The sequence below is a fragment of the Podarcis gaigeae genome (genome assembly GCF_964106915.1).
Source record: "Podarcis gaigeae genome assembly, chromosome: 8".
Taxonomy (NCBI): Eukaryota; Metazoa; Chordata; class Lepidosauria; order Squamata; family Lacertidae; genus Podarcis; species Podarcis gaigeae.
The window spans coordinates 61,538,692-61,554,804 of NC_139684.1; the positions used below are offsets into that span (position 1 = coordinate 61,538,692).

At 44.8% G+C, this 16,113-nt stretch overlaps 1 protein-coding gene across 3 annotated transcripts; it reads right to left on the reverse strand.

Annotated features, from left to right (window-relative positions):
• Positions 1-1,693: 1,693 nt before the first annotated feature.
• TEKT2 (tektin 2) lies at positions 1,694-14,243 on the reverse strand. 3 transcript variants are annotated; one of them, XM_083751822.1, is made up of 11 exons: positions 13,928-14,243; positions 13,712-13,772; positions 11,715-11,882; positions 11,099-11,224; positions 10,342-10,547; positions 8,501-8,644; positions 7,232-7,346; positions 5,267-5,374; positions 4,133-4,276; positions 3,594-3,673; positions 1,694-2,191 (listed from the first exon to the last, which is right to left on the reverse strand). In XM_083751822.1, the coding sequence occupies exons 3-11, from the start codon at positions 11,868-11,870 to the stop codon at positions 1,978-1,980; spliced, it is 1,293 nt and encodes a 430-aa protein (XP_083607948.1). In that variant the 5' UTR covers positions 11,871-11,882; positions 13,712-13,772; positions 13,928-14,243; the 3' UTR covers positions 1,694-1,977. The 3 variants fall into 3 exon arrangements, with proteins under 3 accessions (XP_083607948.1, XP_083607947.1, XP_083607946.1); XM_083751821.1 differs by lacking the exon at positions 13,712-13,772 and having other exon boundaries at positions 13,928-14,242; XM_083751820.1 differs by lacking the exons at positions 13,712-13,772; positions 13,928-14,243 and adding an exon at positions 12,999-13,217.
• Between the last annotated feature and the right edge of the window lie 1,870 nt (positions 14,244-16,113).

Here is a 16,113-nt window from a genome sequence, read left to right on the forward strand (position 1 = left end):
TCCAGATACATTCACACCGAAGTGATACAACCAGCTAGTGGTTATCTTACAGTTCCCATTTGTCAATTTTCTGTCAATTTTCTTATCAGACTTCCTGTGATTAGAAAAGTGATGGGATATTTGCACATGTGCAGGATAAGAACCCTTTTTGTGTGTGTGCAAATTAATTATTCAGCAAGAAGCAAGAGTGCACCATTTGGAGTCTTTTGCCTTTACAGTGGTACCTCAGATTAAGTACTTAATTCGTTCCGGAGGTCCATTCTTAACCTGAAACTGTTCTTAATCTGAAGCACCACTTTAGCTAATGGGGCCTCCCGCTGCCACCACGCTGCCGGAGCATGATTTGTGTTCTCATCCTGAAGCAAAGTTCTTAACCCGAGGTACTATTTCTGGGTTAGCAGAGTCTGTAACCTGAAGCATATGTAACCTGAAGCATATGTAACCCTAGGTACCACTGTATAGAGGAGTCTAGTTTCTATATACACTCACACATGCCTTGCTGTCCTCAGTCCTAACAAGCAAGGGGCATTATTAGAGTTCCAGCTATGCCAAAACATTTTACACATCGTGTCAGTGAGGAGTGTGGTCATGGCAGAGTTTCAAGGGCCACACAAGAGTTGCCTTGAGCACTGCATTTGATCCCTGGCCTGAGATTCCCCAAATGTACTTCACCAAACCTTTATTAGGCGTTACAAGTATAGGCCATCATAAAACAACCATATATAAAAATTTAAAATATATACAAATAAACAGCCATGTAAAATATATAATGAGGAGGATTTTCATTGGGATTTCTTCCCGCTAAAACTCAGCCACCCTTGCAGTTACTTTCGGGTTCATGTCAGATAGAATCCGATATTTTCATTTTGCCATGATGTTACACTACCCAAAAAAGGGGATAGCACGCGTTTGCATAGCTGGTTAGTAGAAAAGGATATGTTCTACAGTGTCCGGCACATTCAAAGAACATCCACAATATCTTAAACCACAGAGCCTAGGGCTTGCTGATCAGAAGGTTGGCAGTTCGAATCCCCATGACAGGCTGCGCTCCTGTTGCTTGGTCCCTGCTCCTGCCTACCTAGCAGTTCAAAAGCACGTCAAAGTAGATAAATAGATACTGCTCTGGTGGGAAGGTAAACAGCCTTTCTGTGTGCTGCTCTGGTTCACCAGAAGCGGCTTAGTCATGCTGGCCACATGACCCAGAAGCTGTACACCGGCTCCCTCGGCCAATAAAGCGAGATGAGCGCCGCAACCCCAGAGTCATCCATGACTGGACCTAATGATCAGGGGTCCCTTTACCTTTACCTACAGTGTCCGGCATATTCAAAGAACATCCACAATGTCTTATCATTTCTGGGGATGTTTAAATTTCTGCCCTTGTCAAAAGCTGAGGGGAAAACGTTCGGTCGGGCTAACGTAAAGGCCCTGCATTGGGCTGGAATTATTAATTTTGAGATATAAGTGACTCTGTTATCTGTTGTATTTAAACCAGGCATAGGCAAACCCAGCCCTCCAGATGTTTTGAGACTACAATTCCCATCATCCCTGACCACTAGGTCCTGTTAGCTAAGGTTGATGGGAGTTGTAGTCCCAAAACATCTGAAGGGCCGAGTTTGCCTATGCCTGATTTAAAACATAGAACTTGGGTTCCCCACCAAATTTAAAGAGATGCAAAAAGCAAAGCATAAAAGTATTTGACGTGTCAGAAATACTGTCGCTGGGGACAGATTTATTGGTTATCACACTTTCTTGAAATACCAAAGCTGTAAACAAGGGGAAGTTTTATACAACCTTTGAGAACAGAAATGGGTCAGAAGGGAGAAGGAAAGTCATGTCACTCTTAACATGAGACAGATGTCATCTGCGCTTGGCATGGAAGGAAGTCACTGAGCGGGGGGCAGGGACTGTGTCACTCACTTCCCAAGCCAATTCCTTCTTCAGTATTACTCAAGGGATTATACATCTCATGCCATTATTCTAAGCCAGTTCCAGCTGTCGGCACTTGAGGGGTGAAAGAGTGCGATTGGTGGTTCGGTTGAAAGTGTCCACCTCAGGCACAAATTTTTCAGCAGGGATTGTCAGCTTCCGCCTGACATCCATGCACTTGTTATCCAGCGTCAGGGAGTTCAATTTGTAGACGATGTTTGCCTGGATACGGTCCAGGTGTTTGTAGAGAGCATCCAGAGCATCCCTGAGGAAAGAAGCCAAGGTAAATTGAACAGGGGGTTGCCTCCATTTGCCTTTAAATCAAAGCACATCCTTATCCTTTGGTGTGGTTGATGGCAACTGAATTTCAGCTATGGCACTGGGGGTGGGGTAACACTGATTTTCCATTGCAAGGGTCTCATTAATCATTTTTCTATCAGGTACAAGCAGGGCCGGATTTAGGTTTGATGAGGCCCTAAGCTACTGAAGGTAATGGGGCCCTTTATATGTCCAGCTCTTCTTTGTCAACAACAAATTGTCGCTGTTTTTTGTGTTGAATGTAGGCACCCAATATATAGAAATGAGCAAACCAGTGATATTTTAGGGAACAGGCTAGCAGGTGGGGCCCATTACTTACATCACAGGAGCCTACACAACACAAAACACTGTTGCTGTATGTAGGTTTTATTTTATTTGTTTTTTATCTTATATTTTGGAAATGTACATCCAGGTTTTTTTTCCTTTAATTTTTTTTTGGGCCCCCAAGAGAGTGGGGCCCTAAGCTATAGCTTGTTTAGCTTATACATAAATCCAGCACTGGGTACAAGTTACGCTTACGATGGCAGATTATCTTGGAGGAAGAAGGATCTCTCTCCCCATGGCAGGGCCTCCCTGTAAATCGTGTAAGGAACTGTTTTCAGCCTAAGGGCCACATTCAAATGTGAGGGAGCCACAAATGTAAATTTTGCCTTTGTATCATGGTAGGCTAGTTTGTATCATGGTAGGCTAGTTACTACATACTCCATCTATCCAACCAAGCAAGAGGCATTAATGAGAGTTCAGGAGCATGGTCCAGCCAGGCAAAAGCTCTTGAAGTGCAGTTTCCATCATCCCCAACCACTGGATATGCTGGCTGGAGCTGATGGGAGCTAGAGTTCCAGAACATCTGGAGGGCAACAGATTAGCCACCCCTGGTGCAAAAGAACAGGGGAAATGTTTCTGATTTCTAAGCTTATGTATTATAAAATACACACTATGTCTTGGATTTATTATTGTGGACTTCCTACTGGGACCAGATATTAGCAAGTCATCCCATGCACTGGAATCCAGGAGATGCCATCTTGCATCTATCACCTAAGGATCATGCACAGAGCCCACTATTTTGACCTAATAATTACCAGCCTCTCTTATAATGCTGCAGTGTGAAAGACACATTGATGCTGCATCACAAAAGATTTGGGGATTATGCTCCTAGCCTGTATAAAGTCAGCTTCCCATGTTCTGTTTTCACTCATATATCTAGGTGATCCTAGTGAACAGCCATGGCCTCCTGCAACCTAGGCAGCATATGCTGACCCAAGGCCACAACTTGCAACTGATGCTTACTTAAAAACAGCCTATTCCCTTTCTCTGTTGAATTTTGTTTTTGTTTTTAGGGAGGTACATACTGTAACTGTGCCAGCTTCTGATTCAGACAAGCAATGGTGCCTTCCAGCTGATGCACCTCATCTGTCAATCCATGCTGAGCCTGAAAGCCAAGGACGAGAGAGGGACGTCAAGCTTCAATACGTCGCAAATGGTAGCTTTGCCAAGAAAAGGTGATTACTCCTGGGTTAAACTGTCAGCTCCCCTTAATATTACTGTTATGGTCTGGCTTATACAAAAAAGCCCAAGAAGCTGCAAGGCTATCACTATTAGTAATAGTAGTAGTAGTTCTATGCCACCCTTCAACTGAGGATAACAAACAGTTTACAATATAAAAACAGAAAAATACATTGCACAGTAGCAAGCAAAAGGAATCACACACACACACACACACATACACATCCCACGTGAATAGGCAGTGGAGTGGAGTGCAGTTAAAGCCTTCTGCAAGCAGCCTTTAAAATGTGCTTAATGCCTTCTCTCTGCCTTGCCTTGCCTCTGGTGCACAAGGCCAGCTGTCACTCCTGTCTGCCCACAATTCTAAGCTAGAGGTTTGCTGTACCTGGTCACGGCAAAGCTCTGTGTTGGAGCGGTAAGTCCGGGTCTCCAGACGGGTATGAGCCAGTTTCAGATTCACCACCTTTGCCCGGATGTCGTCTTCCAGGCGCCTGATGTCCTCTTCCATTTCTGCTATTTCTTCTAGGGTCTGAAAAAAGCAAAGACACCATGGGGAGAGAGGCTTAGAAGTGGTTGCCACCTCTGTCTGTGAGGTGGGCCATACAGGAGGGGCACATGCAATGGCAGAGCTTTGCATGCAGGAAGTCCCAGGTTTAGTCCCCAGCAGTATCTCCAGGTTGTGGGATAACTGCCCTGAGACATCCAGGTATAGGGTAGTATATTAATTCAATCAACAAACAAACAAACAAACAAACAAAATACTTAAGTCTAATTAATGCATGAAAGGGTTAATATAATAGAGTAAGCTGTCCTCCTCAACTTAACTATGGCTCATCTTTCTTGGGGAAAGGGCCACACTGACACATAGCCAGCTCTCTGATGGCCACGTGGCAAAGTGGGTGTGACCCAAGTATGAAAGTGAGTGTGGCAATGATTGCGGTTCTCAAGGCTGCCTTCCAAAAGGGGACCTGCAGAAGCAGTCAGAAACTAAATGAAATGGGATGAGATGGAATGGAATACTATTTTTAAGAGAAAATGTGTCACAGACAAATTTGGGAGAGTTTTGGGTTTTATCAACCAAGTGTCACAGTGAGGGACTTACAGAAGCAGCTAGTAAAGAACCATCTGAAGACAGAGAAGTTTTTTTTAATGTTTAATGTTTTAACATGTTTTTATGAATGTTGGGAGCTGCCCAGAGTGGCTGGGGCAACTGTCAGATGGGCAGGGTATAAATAATAAAATGATGATGATGAAATAGGATGTCCCTATTTTCATCAGAGAAATGTTGAAGGGTCTGAAGTAGGTCATGAAATAAAGGCTCCCTACCCCTCCTTCAGGCACTGGAAAAAAAGGAGAAACCCCCTCCAAGACTGCAGATGATAACACTCTGAATTGTGGAAGAACCTTAGCATAAACCCTTCAGATCCGAGGGAGACTCTGCACTTGGAACAGACATTCTACATGTGTCATTTAAAAAAAAATATGCAGGGCAGGTCTCCAATGCCAGCCAAGGACTTACATTCTTCTCTTGCCACCTCAGCTCATCAAGGGCTTGCTCCACTTCATGGAGCCTCTTGCGGAAGGCAAATTCTGTGGCCACGCGCTGAGCTTCTAGTTCGTTCTCAGTCTAGAATAGGAAACACACATGGGCATAGCCAGAGGGGGGCAGAGAGGGGCAGCTGCCCCCCTAAATCAATAAAAGGCAATAAAAATACATAGCTAACTGAGGTTCTGCCCCCCTCCCAACGAAAGGCCTGGCCCCTACTAACAAAAATCCTGGCTACGCCCATGGAATCAGATATAAAAAGTTAGGCCACTATCATGCCATAGTTTAAGAACTGCACATAGATTGAGAGAGCCATCACTTTGCAATGATGTATACTGACTTGGCTGTTGACCAAACAGATTTTACAGGATTTTGAAATGTAGATGGGCACAATGGGTTTTGGAAAGGAAAAAAAGTTGAACAAGTATATATGCCACAAACAACGATTCCTCTTTCAAACCACTTTTAATTCTCAAAAAAAAAAAAAAACACCAAAATCCCAAGCTGCATCCAGCAAAGTTGTTCCCTTAGCACAAGGACTACTACTTGCACAGTGGAACTTTCCCTCCTGCTCCCCCCCACGAGCCCCCCCACATGTTTTCCGGGGTTTCCCCAACCCTCTGGAGCAGATTTGGGGAAGGGGATGAGTGAGAGAGGAGAGGGAGGGGGTCGTTCCATTGCACAGGCGATTGCCTTTGAGCTAACAAGGCTGTTGGAATAATCAGCCTTTAATTAAACAGCCTTTGCCTCTTTCCTCCTTCTTCTACTGCATCCTCTCTCGCCTCTCTCGCCCTGACCTAGCCACTGTGATCCACGTGACGGTCACCTCCAGACTGGATTATTGTAACTCGCTCTACGTGGGGCTGCCCTTGAGACTGACCCAGAAACTCCAGCAGGTGCAGAATGCCGCAGCAAGACTCCTTACAGGGTCCTCGCTGCGAGATCACATTCAGCCGGTGCTTTACCAGCTGCACTGGCTCCCAGTGGAGTACAGGATCAGGTTTAAGGTGCTGGTTTTAACCTTTAAAGCCCTATACGGCCTAGGACCCTCATACCTACGGGACCGCCTCTCCTGGTATGTCCCACAGAGAAACTTACGGTCTTCAAATAAAAACATCTTGAAGGTCCCAGGCCACAGAGAGGTTAGGCTGGCCTCAACTAGAGCCAGGGCTTTTTCGGATGTGGCTCCGATCTGGTGGAACACTCTGTCACAAGAGACTAGGGCCCTGAGGGACTTGACATCTTTCCGCAGGGCCTGCAAGACAGAGCTGTTCCAACAGGCCTTTGGCCAGGGCACAGCCTGACTCCCTCCTTCGGCAATCTTCGCGGAGCTCTGGCCCAATGGTTGCCAGTGGTTTGTTTTGAATTAATTTTATAATGAATGATTTTAGAGTGTTGTACTGTTGTACTGTTTTATTGTTGTTAGCTGCCCTGAGCCCGGCTTTGGCTGGGGAGGGCGGGTTATAAATTATTATTATTATTATTATTATTATTATTATTATTATTATTATCATCATCATCATCATCCAGTAAAGGTTGGTGATCCTGAGCAAAAAAGTTTAATTTCAGCAGTATAATTTTAGGCTGCAGGGATCCATCTAGTTGCTGCCATTGATAAATCATTAGGCGCCGGAAAGCTTTGCACTAAAAGATCTTCCAGTAGATCCAGATCAGACATTCAGTAAATTACTTTGAAAACAAGTCACCTTAATTATGGAGCTACTCACAGCCTTTGCCAACCTGAAGCCCTCAAAATGCTTTGGACTATACTGTAACTCCCATCAGGTGGGAGGTGTGGTACTTCTTAGGACCGATGGGAGTTGCAGTCCAAAATACCTACAAAGCACCAGGGTGGCAAAGGCTGCTCTATAACATACAGTAATGTATCTTCTCCATCAAGAGCCTTCCTAGGAGCCAACAGGAAGCCGTGTGGTTTACCTGGGCAATGGTGAGGGCCATGGCTTCTCGCAGATCTGAGGCTGCTTTCATTTCTGCCTCTGCTCGATCCTTGTTGTATTGAGTGATCTGATCCCATTCCTCTGGAGTGAGAGTTCTACAATAGGCAGAAGGAAAAGATGGCCTGGTTGTTAGGTTCAGTTTTTCACACACACTTTCTCCCTGTATTGCCTTGCATATTTTTAAACTATATATCTGCAGCTTTGGAAGCCAATGGTCAGAAAAGAGCATACTGTATAAATGAAGTTTAACTCACTCACCCACCCATGCAGTGCACTTAATAAAAGCACACTAAGCTAGCAGTGTGCCAAATATTTCTTCTGCATTTTTTTTCCTGACCATTCTCCATCAATTAATGAGGAAAGAAATGACACTGGGGAAAATACTGAAGGGGATACAAAATTCAGTGAAACACATGGGGTTTTGATGTACTTCCCTTAATTCTGAGGTGGGCAAGCGACTGTTTGAGTGACTGAGTGCCCTTCTCTTCATTCTATAAATCTTCTCTCCAGCAGTTTGCACTCTGCAGCACACACACCCCCCACACACACCTGCATATCTGTCCTTCCTGAAAGCCTCATGAAGTCGTTGGCTGGGCTTTCCTCTAAGTACAGAAGGTAGGGCTGCTGCCCCTCCTGGGCGCTGCTTGTTGTTTTAAAAAACGAGACTTTACTTTTAAGGAAATCATTACAGAAAGATTAAAGGTAGAATGACGTACTTTTTAAGAAGACAAAAGGAAGCACTTTTTAAACAATATCGGTGAACACATTGATTGCAGGTGCTTGGTAACTACTTTCACCAGTTTCCTACACTTCAATCAAAGCCGAGGGGAAGACATGATGTTAACTCCGCCCATGGGAGAAGGCCCAAGCAACTGGGGAGGCTGCAGAGGGCAGGAGAGATGTTTAATGGGAAGAAAAACACATCCCACCACAACCCACTGTTACCTCACAAGGATGAGACCTAATTCCAAGCTTACCAAAAGTGCGAGGAAATTATAAAGCACCCTGTGAAAAAGGCAGAAAAACAAAAGCCTCTTTTGTTGGAGAGGGACAATTTCAAGAAGTTGCAGTCATAACGAGGGCTTAGCATAGGCCTCCAGTTGTCATGCCACACCCTGCTCTGGGCCTCCAACGGAAAGGTACAGCTAGGGCACTCGGGAAGGGGCACTTCAGTTGCCACATTCTGTCTAACAGGAGGGCTGGCCCTGAGATGAAGGTGGAACTCAATACCTTTTGGACACAACCTTACCCAGTCGGCACTCTGGTAGGATTAACTTTATAGGAGATATTTGGAGAGTTGATATTGAGGGAAACACAGGTCCGGTCAATCTCCACGGCTTCAGTTTTCCCTCGATGGGCAAAGTTCAGCTGTTGGCGGGCTTCCTGCAACAAGCTATGAATTAAAAGTGGGGGGGGGGGAGGCAAAGGGCAGACATGAAGGGATGTAAGAGAATATTCAGGTGGAAGTCTTCAGATTTATTCCCCTTTCATTTTGTTTAGCAATCAGCAATTAAAACTCCTATAAATTGTTGGCAGTCAAAAAAGTCTCCCATCTGTAGCAGAATATATTCTCACATGATGGTGCCATTAATGCTGAATGCAGCACACACCATATACAAGTGTAGCTGTATATTTTGCCTACAACACAAAGTCCTTGTATCACTGCTAGAACTTCTTTTAAGAAAAACATGGCAGAGATGACTGGCAGAATCCGAGACCAGGATAGAGAGACTGTGGAAGAAGATTGGAAGAAGTTTAAAGACTATCTTAATAAATATTATAAAATTAATGAAGGCTAAAAAGATATGGGTTTAAAAATTAGTGGTTTACAGGGGTATTGACTAAGGAAAAAGAATAGAATAAATAAATATATATATATGGAAATATGGGAATGGATTTGCTGATAAGATAAATGAGATTAGAATACAGAAGGGGGAGGTGTGAGGAGGTCGGTGAAATTGGGTTTAGAAAATAAGGTTTGAAAGTATACTTGTTTTTGTTTTTGTTTGTTGGTATGTTTTTATTGTTGCTTGTATTTGTGTTTATATGTGTTTATTGGAAACTTAATAAATATCATTAAAAAAAAAAGAACTTCTTTTAAGAAAAACAGAGGAATTTATAGTTGCAGAGCAATTACAATCCCCCCAAATCACTTTAAATCTAGGATTGTGTAAACAAGACAATCAGATGCTAAAAGGGAGCTGAATATGATGGGGAATGAGCCCCCAAGTAATTGGGGTGCTTTGATTATCCCATTACTTTCTCTGCCAAATAAAATAAGTTATAAACAATGCAATGGCCTTTCTCTTGGGTATGGTATACTAGGTGGTGTTTCAGTTTGCTTTTTTTTTTAATTGACCAAATAGTAGCAAAGATATAAAAGGTGTTCTACAAGGTACACTGAAAATCTGTTGGAATGTGGGAGCCTGAGATGTCAAATGTCCAGTTAAATTCTAACACCAGCCAGTAAATTTATGATTTTGGGTACTAGAGATAATACTGTTTCAGTGATTCTTAAAAAGTGTCCCCCTATTGTTTTAGTATTGCTTTTATAATATATAACCCTAGAATACTTTTCAAAAGGCAGGATATTAACTGGCAGCACAATCCCAACCAAGCCACCTCAGAAGTAAATTTAAACGTGAATTTAATGGGGCTTATTCTCAGTTAAGTGGAGTTAGGATTGCAGCCAAAGTAAGTAAATAAATGAAGTATGGCATGCCTTACAAGGTTGGTGCAATTATTACTGAAAGAATGTATGTGATGCTCAAATGTGGTGGAAATTTGAAATGCACTGTTGCTACAAACATCTAAGTATTGCTATGCAGTGCTTTTTTTCTAGAAAAACTGGTACCAGAAATGGCCCCTCACTGCCTTTTCCCACCCACACCTGCCTCCCTCCCTGGCCCCCACAACCCCGCCCCAATGCGACCCTACAAGCTCTTCCCATCCAAAGGCTGGCTATGTGTCATTCTGCACCATTAAGACAAGTTGCACCTCCTCTGGCATCCCACACTGCATTTAACTCAGTTTGATGCCTCAGACACAATACCAATATGTTGTACTTGACCACCAAGTCTTTTGACTCACCAGAGCTGCTCAAAGGCCTCGCTCACTTTCTGCTGAAGATCTTTCGTAGTAGCATCAATCACCTCCACCTCTTTGTGCAGCTCTTCCTCGACAGGATCCTTCACCACATCGATGTCTCGGCGACTTTCCCGCAGAGTGAGATTTTCAATGGCCACATCCAGTTGCAAGTTCTTAGCCTGCAGGGCACGCTCTGCCTCCTCCTTCATCTGAAGGGAAGAAGCAAAAATAAGATAAGGGGTTGACCTCACCTTCCCAACTTGAGGTTTCATCTCAAAGAGGTCACTGAATTTCCTTCCATCTTTAGCATCACAGAAACCATTGGTTACATGCCAACTACTGCACAGAACCACCCAAACCACTTTCTCAGCACACCAAAATTGAGTTGCATGACCTTTACCCTTCATTGCGCAATTCTTTCTTATTCGGCGATCACTCGTAGCATTGTAAGATTGTCTTCCATGAACACGCTTTTAACAATGAATCGGTAAGTGCACATGCACGCACACTCAACCCGGATAAAAGCATAAATAATCCTTACATGCCACAGAAATGCCAGTGGCCTCCGATGACCTTCATTCCAAGGAAGCCAGATCCAAGGCATGTGCTGGGACCCCCTGAGACCTCCCACCCCAAGAGACTGGGGTGCACCTAACAACACATTGTGTGAATTGTTTTCACACTTCTGCACACTATCCTGGAATCTCCTGGTGAAATTCAGTTTAGGAACACCATAAATGAGTAAGTCTGCACTACATACTTGAGTCAAGGCATAGATTTCCGTGTCGATGTCCGTGAGGCATTTGTCCAGAGTTTCCTTCGCTCGATTGACGACTTCAATCCGCTCAAGAAGGCGTGTGCGGTTGTCATATTCATCCCATTTTGTCTGGAGAGGAGAGAGGCAATGGTTTCAAACCCCCCTTTCAGGGCATCAGCAGCATGGTTCTTACAGGTTCTTACCATGCCCTTCCTTATCTTGACAAGTTCCTGGCCCATTCTTTAGACATGTACATTTCATACAGACATGCTAGTGTGGAAATTATTTGTGAACAACCTTTCCTTGGTTTTGTGAGGAAAGGCTGAAGCTTCCTTCACTCTACTTTCTCAAAAAAACACACACAAAAAACAAAAAAAACCCCACACAATAAAAACCCTCAAATGATTAAATTTCAGTTACAATTCAGGATGAACCAATCTGCCAATTTTGGTTCCTCATAATTTCTCAATTTGTATTTCTGTTCTGCCTATTCAGCAATGATCCCATGCTCTCCTCTCCCCATTCCACCACGACCTCCAGATTTTGGACCCCAAATTATCATTTTAGTTCGTTTGTTTTTGTTTGGAAACACAGAAAAGAAGCTCAAATACTTGCCCACCTGGTTATTTGTTTCATTGCGAAGGATCCGGCCCTCCTGCCTGATCTGGTGGGATGCCAAGCGCTGTCGCTCAGCATTGGTTGCAATGAGGTCAAAGTGGGTGCGCCAGTCTGGAAGTGTGTACCTCTGGCCGGGCTTCACACTCAGAGTAGCCATGGCAGCAACATTCTAGGAAAGACAAAAATGAAGGTGACACATTCAGAGATACCGGACTCAGGGGCCAACATACTTGCTCAACACATAGCAGTCTGCTATGCATTACACTTTGTTTTTCTGAATTACAAGCAAATTGTTTTTTTTGGGGGGGTGACGATGACTTTTATTTTACTTAACAAAATTTACAGACTGCTTAATAAACAAAATCTAAGTTGCTTGCATAAAAAAATAGAAAATACTAGAAAAAAAATAATCAAGACTTCTAACTGGTGATAGCCTTGGTGATGGGCCATTAAGGAGAGCAAAGGAAGGGGCTCTGTGGGAGATGGCAAATGGGTGGATAGAATCACCTCCCTCAACCCGCATGGGAGTTAGAAGGGAAAAGGGAAAAGGGAGTTGGAAGGGAAAAGCCAGAGGTGAAAGTTGAGTTTTAGTAGTGATGTGAGCTAGAGGAAAAAGCAGCAAACTGGAGAGAGTCAGAGCAAATGGCTTCCAATGTCTCCATTGAAATACCTTTGGTTATTGGGGGTGGAGTACAGGGGTTGGGGACACTTCTCATCTGTTTATTTTTATTTACTAAACATAAGTCAAACAAAATTCAAAAGAGCAAAATAAGTTCTCCATTTAGGGCAGTACAGCTGATGCAAAATTTCCTGGAAAACACACATCCTTGCTTTCAAACTTTAAAATGTTGCAGGGGTTGAAACTACTGTGTACTCCCCTGCCATATTGGCTGACCCTCTTTCCACCTACTTCTTTTCAGTTGTCATTATTATGTACATTGAATAAACCTGTACAAAGAGGGTTGGGAAGTCTATTGTCCTTCAGACGTTGTTGGACTACATCTTCCATCACCCTTGACCTTGGCCATCTGGTTGTGTGTTATGGGAATTGAAGTACAACATCTGGAAAGCCACATGCTCTCTACCCTTGCTGTAAAATTTGTGACCCACTGAGTCAATAACCCTCCTTGTTTTGCTGCCTAGCGCATGCTCTATTTCTATTCCTGCCAGTTCCTCAATGCTGCTCATGATGGCATACATTCTGTTATCCGATCCCTTTTATCCTAACAACAGCCCTGTGAGGTAGATTGAAGCAAGACAGCAAGAAAACCAAGCCCACGTTTACTCTATGACAATCCAGAGCTGAGTATGGATTGGAACCCATAGTTCCCCAGTCCTCGTCCAATAAAACCTCTACACTAATCTGAACCAAATGTGAGCAGCAAAAATTATGTCCAAACTGCTTCTTCTGCAGAGGGGAACATTTTCACCTCCACAGAGATTTCAAAGGGGTTCCCTGTAACTCTAGCCAATAGGTGCTGATAGCATATATTCAGAGAAGGTTGCTGTGACTTTCACAGGTGTCAAATACCTGGTGTCATTATGATGTCAGGTGACTGACAGGTGTCTGGCCCCACCCACCTGCAAAGCTTTGTTCTGGTCTATCCCACTGTGGGCAGGTCACAGAAGACGGTTGATAGGCTGCTTCAGGTGAGGTGGGCCAGGGTATTAAAATCCAGGGAGAATGAAGAAAAAGTAAAACCTCTCCGAACTCTCTCTGCTCTAAAGAACTATGCTTTCCGCTCCTCCTGCCTGAGATTGGTGTGTATTCTGCAACAGCTTACTAGTACCCTGCTTATCCCTCCCTGTTAATGTTAATGGCAGCTGATGAGGTTTCTTCTCCCACCCTGTTCTATTTGCATTTTTTTTTTAATTTAAAAAATCACACACTTTGTTAGACAGCAACATGTAGATGTTCCTGTGAGGAAGGAGGAGGTGGTGGTGGCAGCATTTGGTTTTGCCAAAATTTATCAGGCTAGCCTAATGAATTGTTGTTACTGGTAGGAGAAAAGGAGGGTACTCTGCCCAGTAGGAAAAGCGGCACGTTCAGTAGGAAAAGCTGTGGAAAGATTTTGAACGAAATTATTTAAGACAGAAGTGGGAGGTGGAACAGAAGGTTGACAAAGTGGATGCAGAACACAATTTTGACTTGCATAGAAAGAAAGAGAGAGATCCCCAACAACAACTGTCTCTACCCTTCCATCATCAACTCACCACTCCTCTTCTCCAGGCAGGCAGTCCTCCTCTTGGCCTCCGCTTCCTACAACTGCTCTTCTGTGTTATCAGCCTGGTTGCTAAGCACGCTTTGTGCCTGTTGCCAGGCAGCCATTCTCAACAGAAGCCAATCAGATAGAATCCCCCTGCAAGTGTTTACAAAGGGGGAGGGGGAGGGGCAAGCCATGGCAACCTGGAGATCTGAAAAAGAAAAGGCTTCAAAGGGCTGGTGAAACTGATTCGATCACAGAAGAGCAGGCTGGGTTACTCTCACCCTGCCTATCCAACTCAGAGGTTACAACAAGGAGCAGTGGATTTGAGAGGGGCTCAGGGCAATAAATGCCTCCCTAAGTGTATCTGGTGGATTGCTCTGCTGTCTTGGTTTAATCTTGCATATGTGTTTTCAAGATCAATGGAATACACCTAGATAGCATTCCCCCCTCCAAAAAAATGTGTTCATCTTCTGCAGGGCTAGTAAAGAGGGTATAGTTTTTCACAAGTAAAAGGTAAAGGTAAAGGTACCCCTGCCCGTACGGGCCAGTCGTGACCAACTCTAGGGTTGCGCACTCATCTCGCTTAAGAGGCTGGGAGCCAGCGCTGTCCGAAGACACTTCCGGGTCACGTGGCCAGTGTGACAAAGCTGCTCTGGCGAGCCAGCACCAGCGCAGCGCACGGGAATGCCGTTTACCTTCCCGCTATAAAGTGGTACCTATCTACTTGCACTTTGACGTGCTTTCAAACTGCTAGGTGGGCAGGAGCTGGGACCGAACGACGGGAGCTCACCCCGCCGCGGGGATTTGAACCGCCGCCCATACGATCGGCAAGTCCTAGGCTCTGTGGTTTTACCCACAGCGCCACCCGCGTCCCCTTTTCACAAGTAAGGCCTATATATTTTTCATAAGTCCTATATTCCAGCAGTGAAATCATCTACCAAAAGAAAGGATCTTATTAAATTAGGCTTTTCTAAATGGGTTGCCAGAGAGGATCTTGAACATTCATCTGTCTGGAAGGACAATGGAGTGCACCTCCAGGGGTAAAGTCAAACTGCTGTTTTAGCAGCACTGAACTGACCTCCCCAGGGCTCAAGCCTGGGCAGTGGGTATGGAGTCCCAGGCTGCCCAGATGACAAACCCCTCTTCTTGGGCTCACTGATGTGGTCGAAACAAAAAAGAGCAATATGCTTGGCACCAGGTCGGATGCAGGAGTCACTGGAAGGAGGTGTACATAGTGCCATCCAACCATCTTAGGGACTCCACTCTGGATTTGTGTAGGGTTTACTCCTTAGCCTTTTCTTCTCCTGGAGATCTCTAGCAAGGCAGTGGAGGTTTAGGATCAGAGTATTCCTTCTCCTAGGTGGGCTCCCTTCCCAGGTTGACGAGCCCCATCTGTCCCTCACTTCCCTCTACAGCACAAACAAAAATTGCTTTCTTGACTGTTGGACCCACTCTTGGTCTTGTCCGCTCAATCTGCCAGAGCCTGTCTTTGCATGCAGGGAAAGTCTCTATCTCACCAAGGGTTAGAGACCATCAGTTTGCCCTCACCTAGACTATCGCATGCTAACAACTTCTAGGAACCACAGGTGAGCGCTGAGTGCAGACCAAAGGTGGATAACTACCAAAGAAAGAGCATGTGTCCCCCACCAAAAGTTATACTCCCCCTCCCCTAACACCCAAGGATTCAGTATTGGTACAGATATTCAGCCCAACATTGCAGGGAGCTGATAGAGCCTCAAGAGTCACATATGCCTTTCACACTGCGACTCAGAGCTGGCCCAGCTATTAGGCAGGGCAAGACCACAGCTTCAGAAGGTAGAACACACACACACACACACACACACACACTCCCGGTGACACCCCTGTAGGCACCCTGCCTGCCCTGCTGCCTCCACCAAGTTAACAGGCAAGATAAGTGTCCATTTTGGATGAGAACCTGCCCAGAATTGATGTGACCTTACCTCAAATTGGCACTGATAGCAACAGTGCTTCTCCACCAGTAACGGATGTGCTGTGGCGACGGAGTAGGCTGTGTTGGCAGTGGCAGGAGCAGGTAGATGGTGGTGGGAGCAGCAGCAGTAGCGGCAGGGCAGGACCGCACTTCCCATTTCGCCTCAAGCTAGTGTGAGCTGGGCATTCAAAAGTGTGCAATATTCCAGTATCAATGGTGGTACTGCATTTGAAGAGGAACAC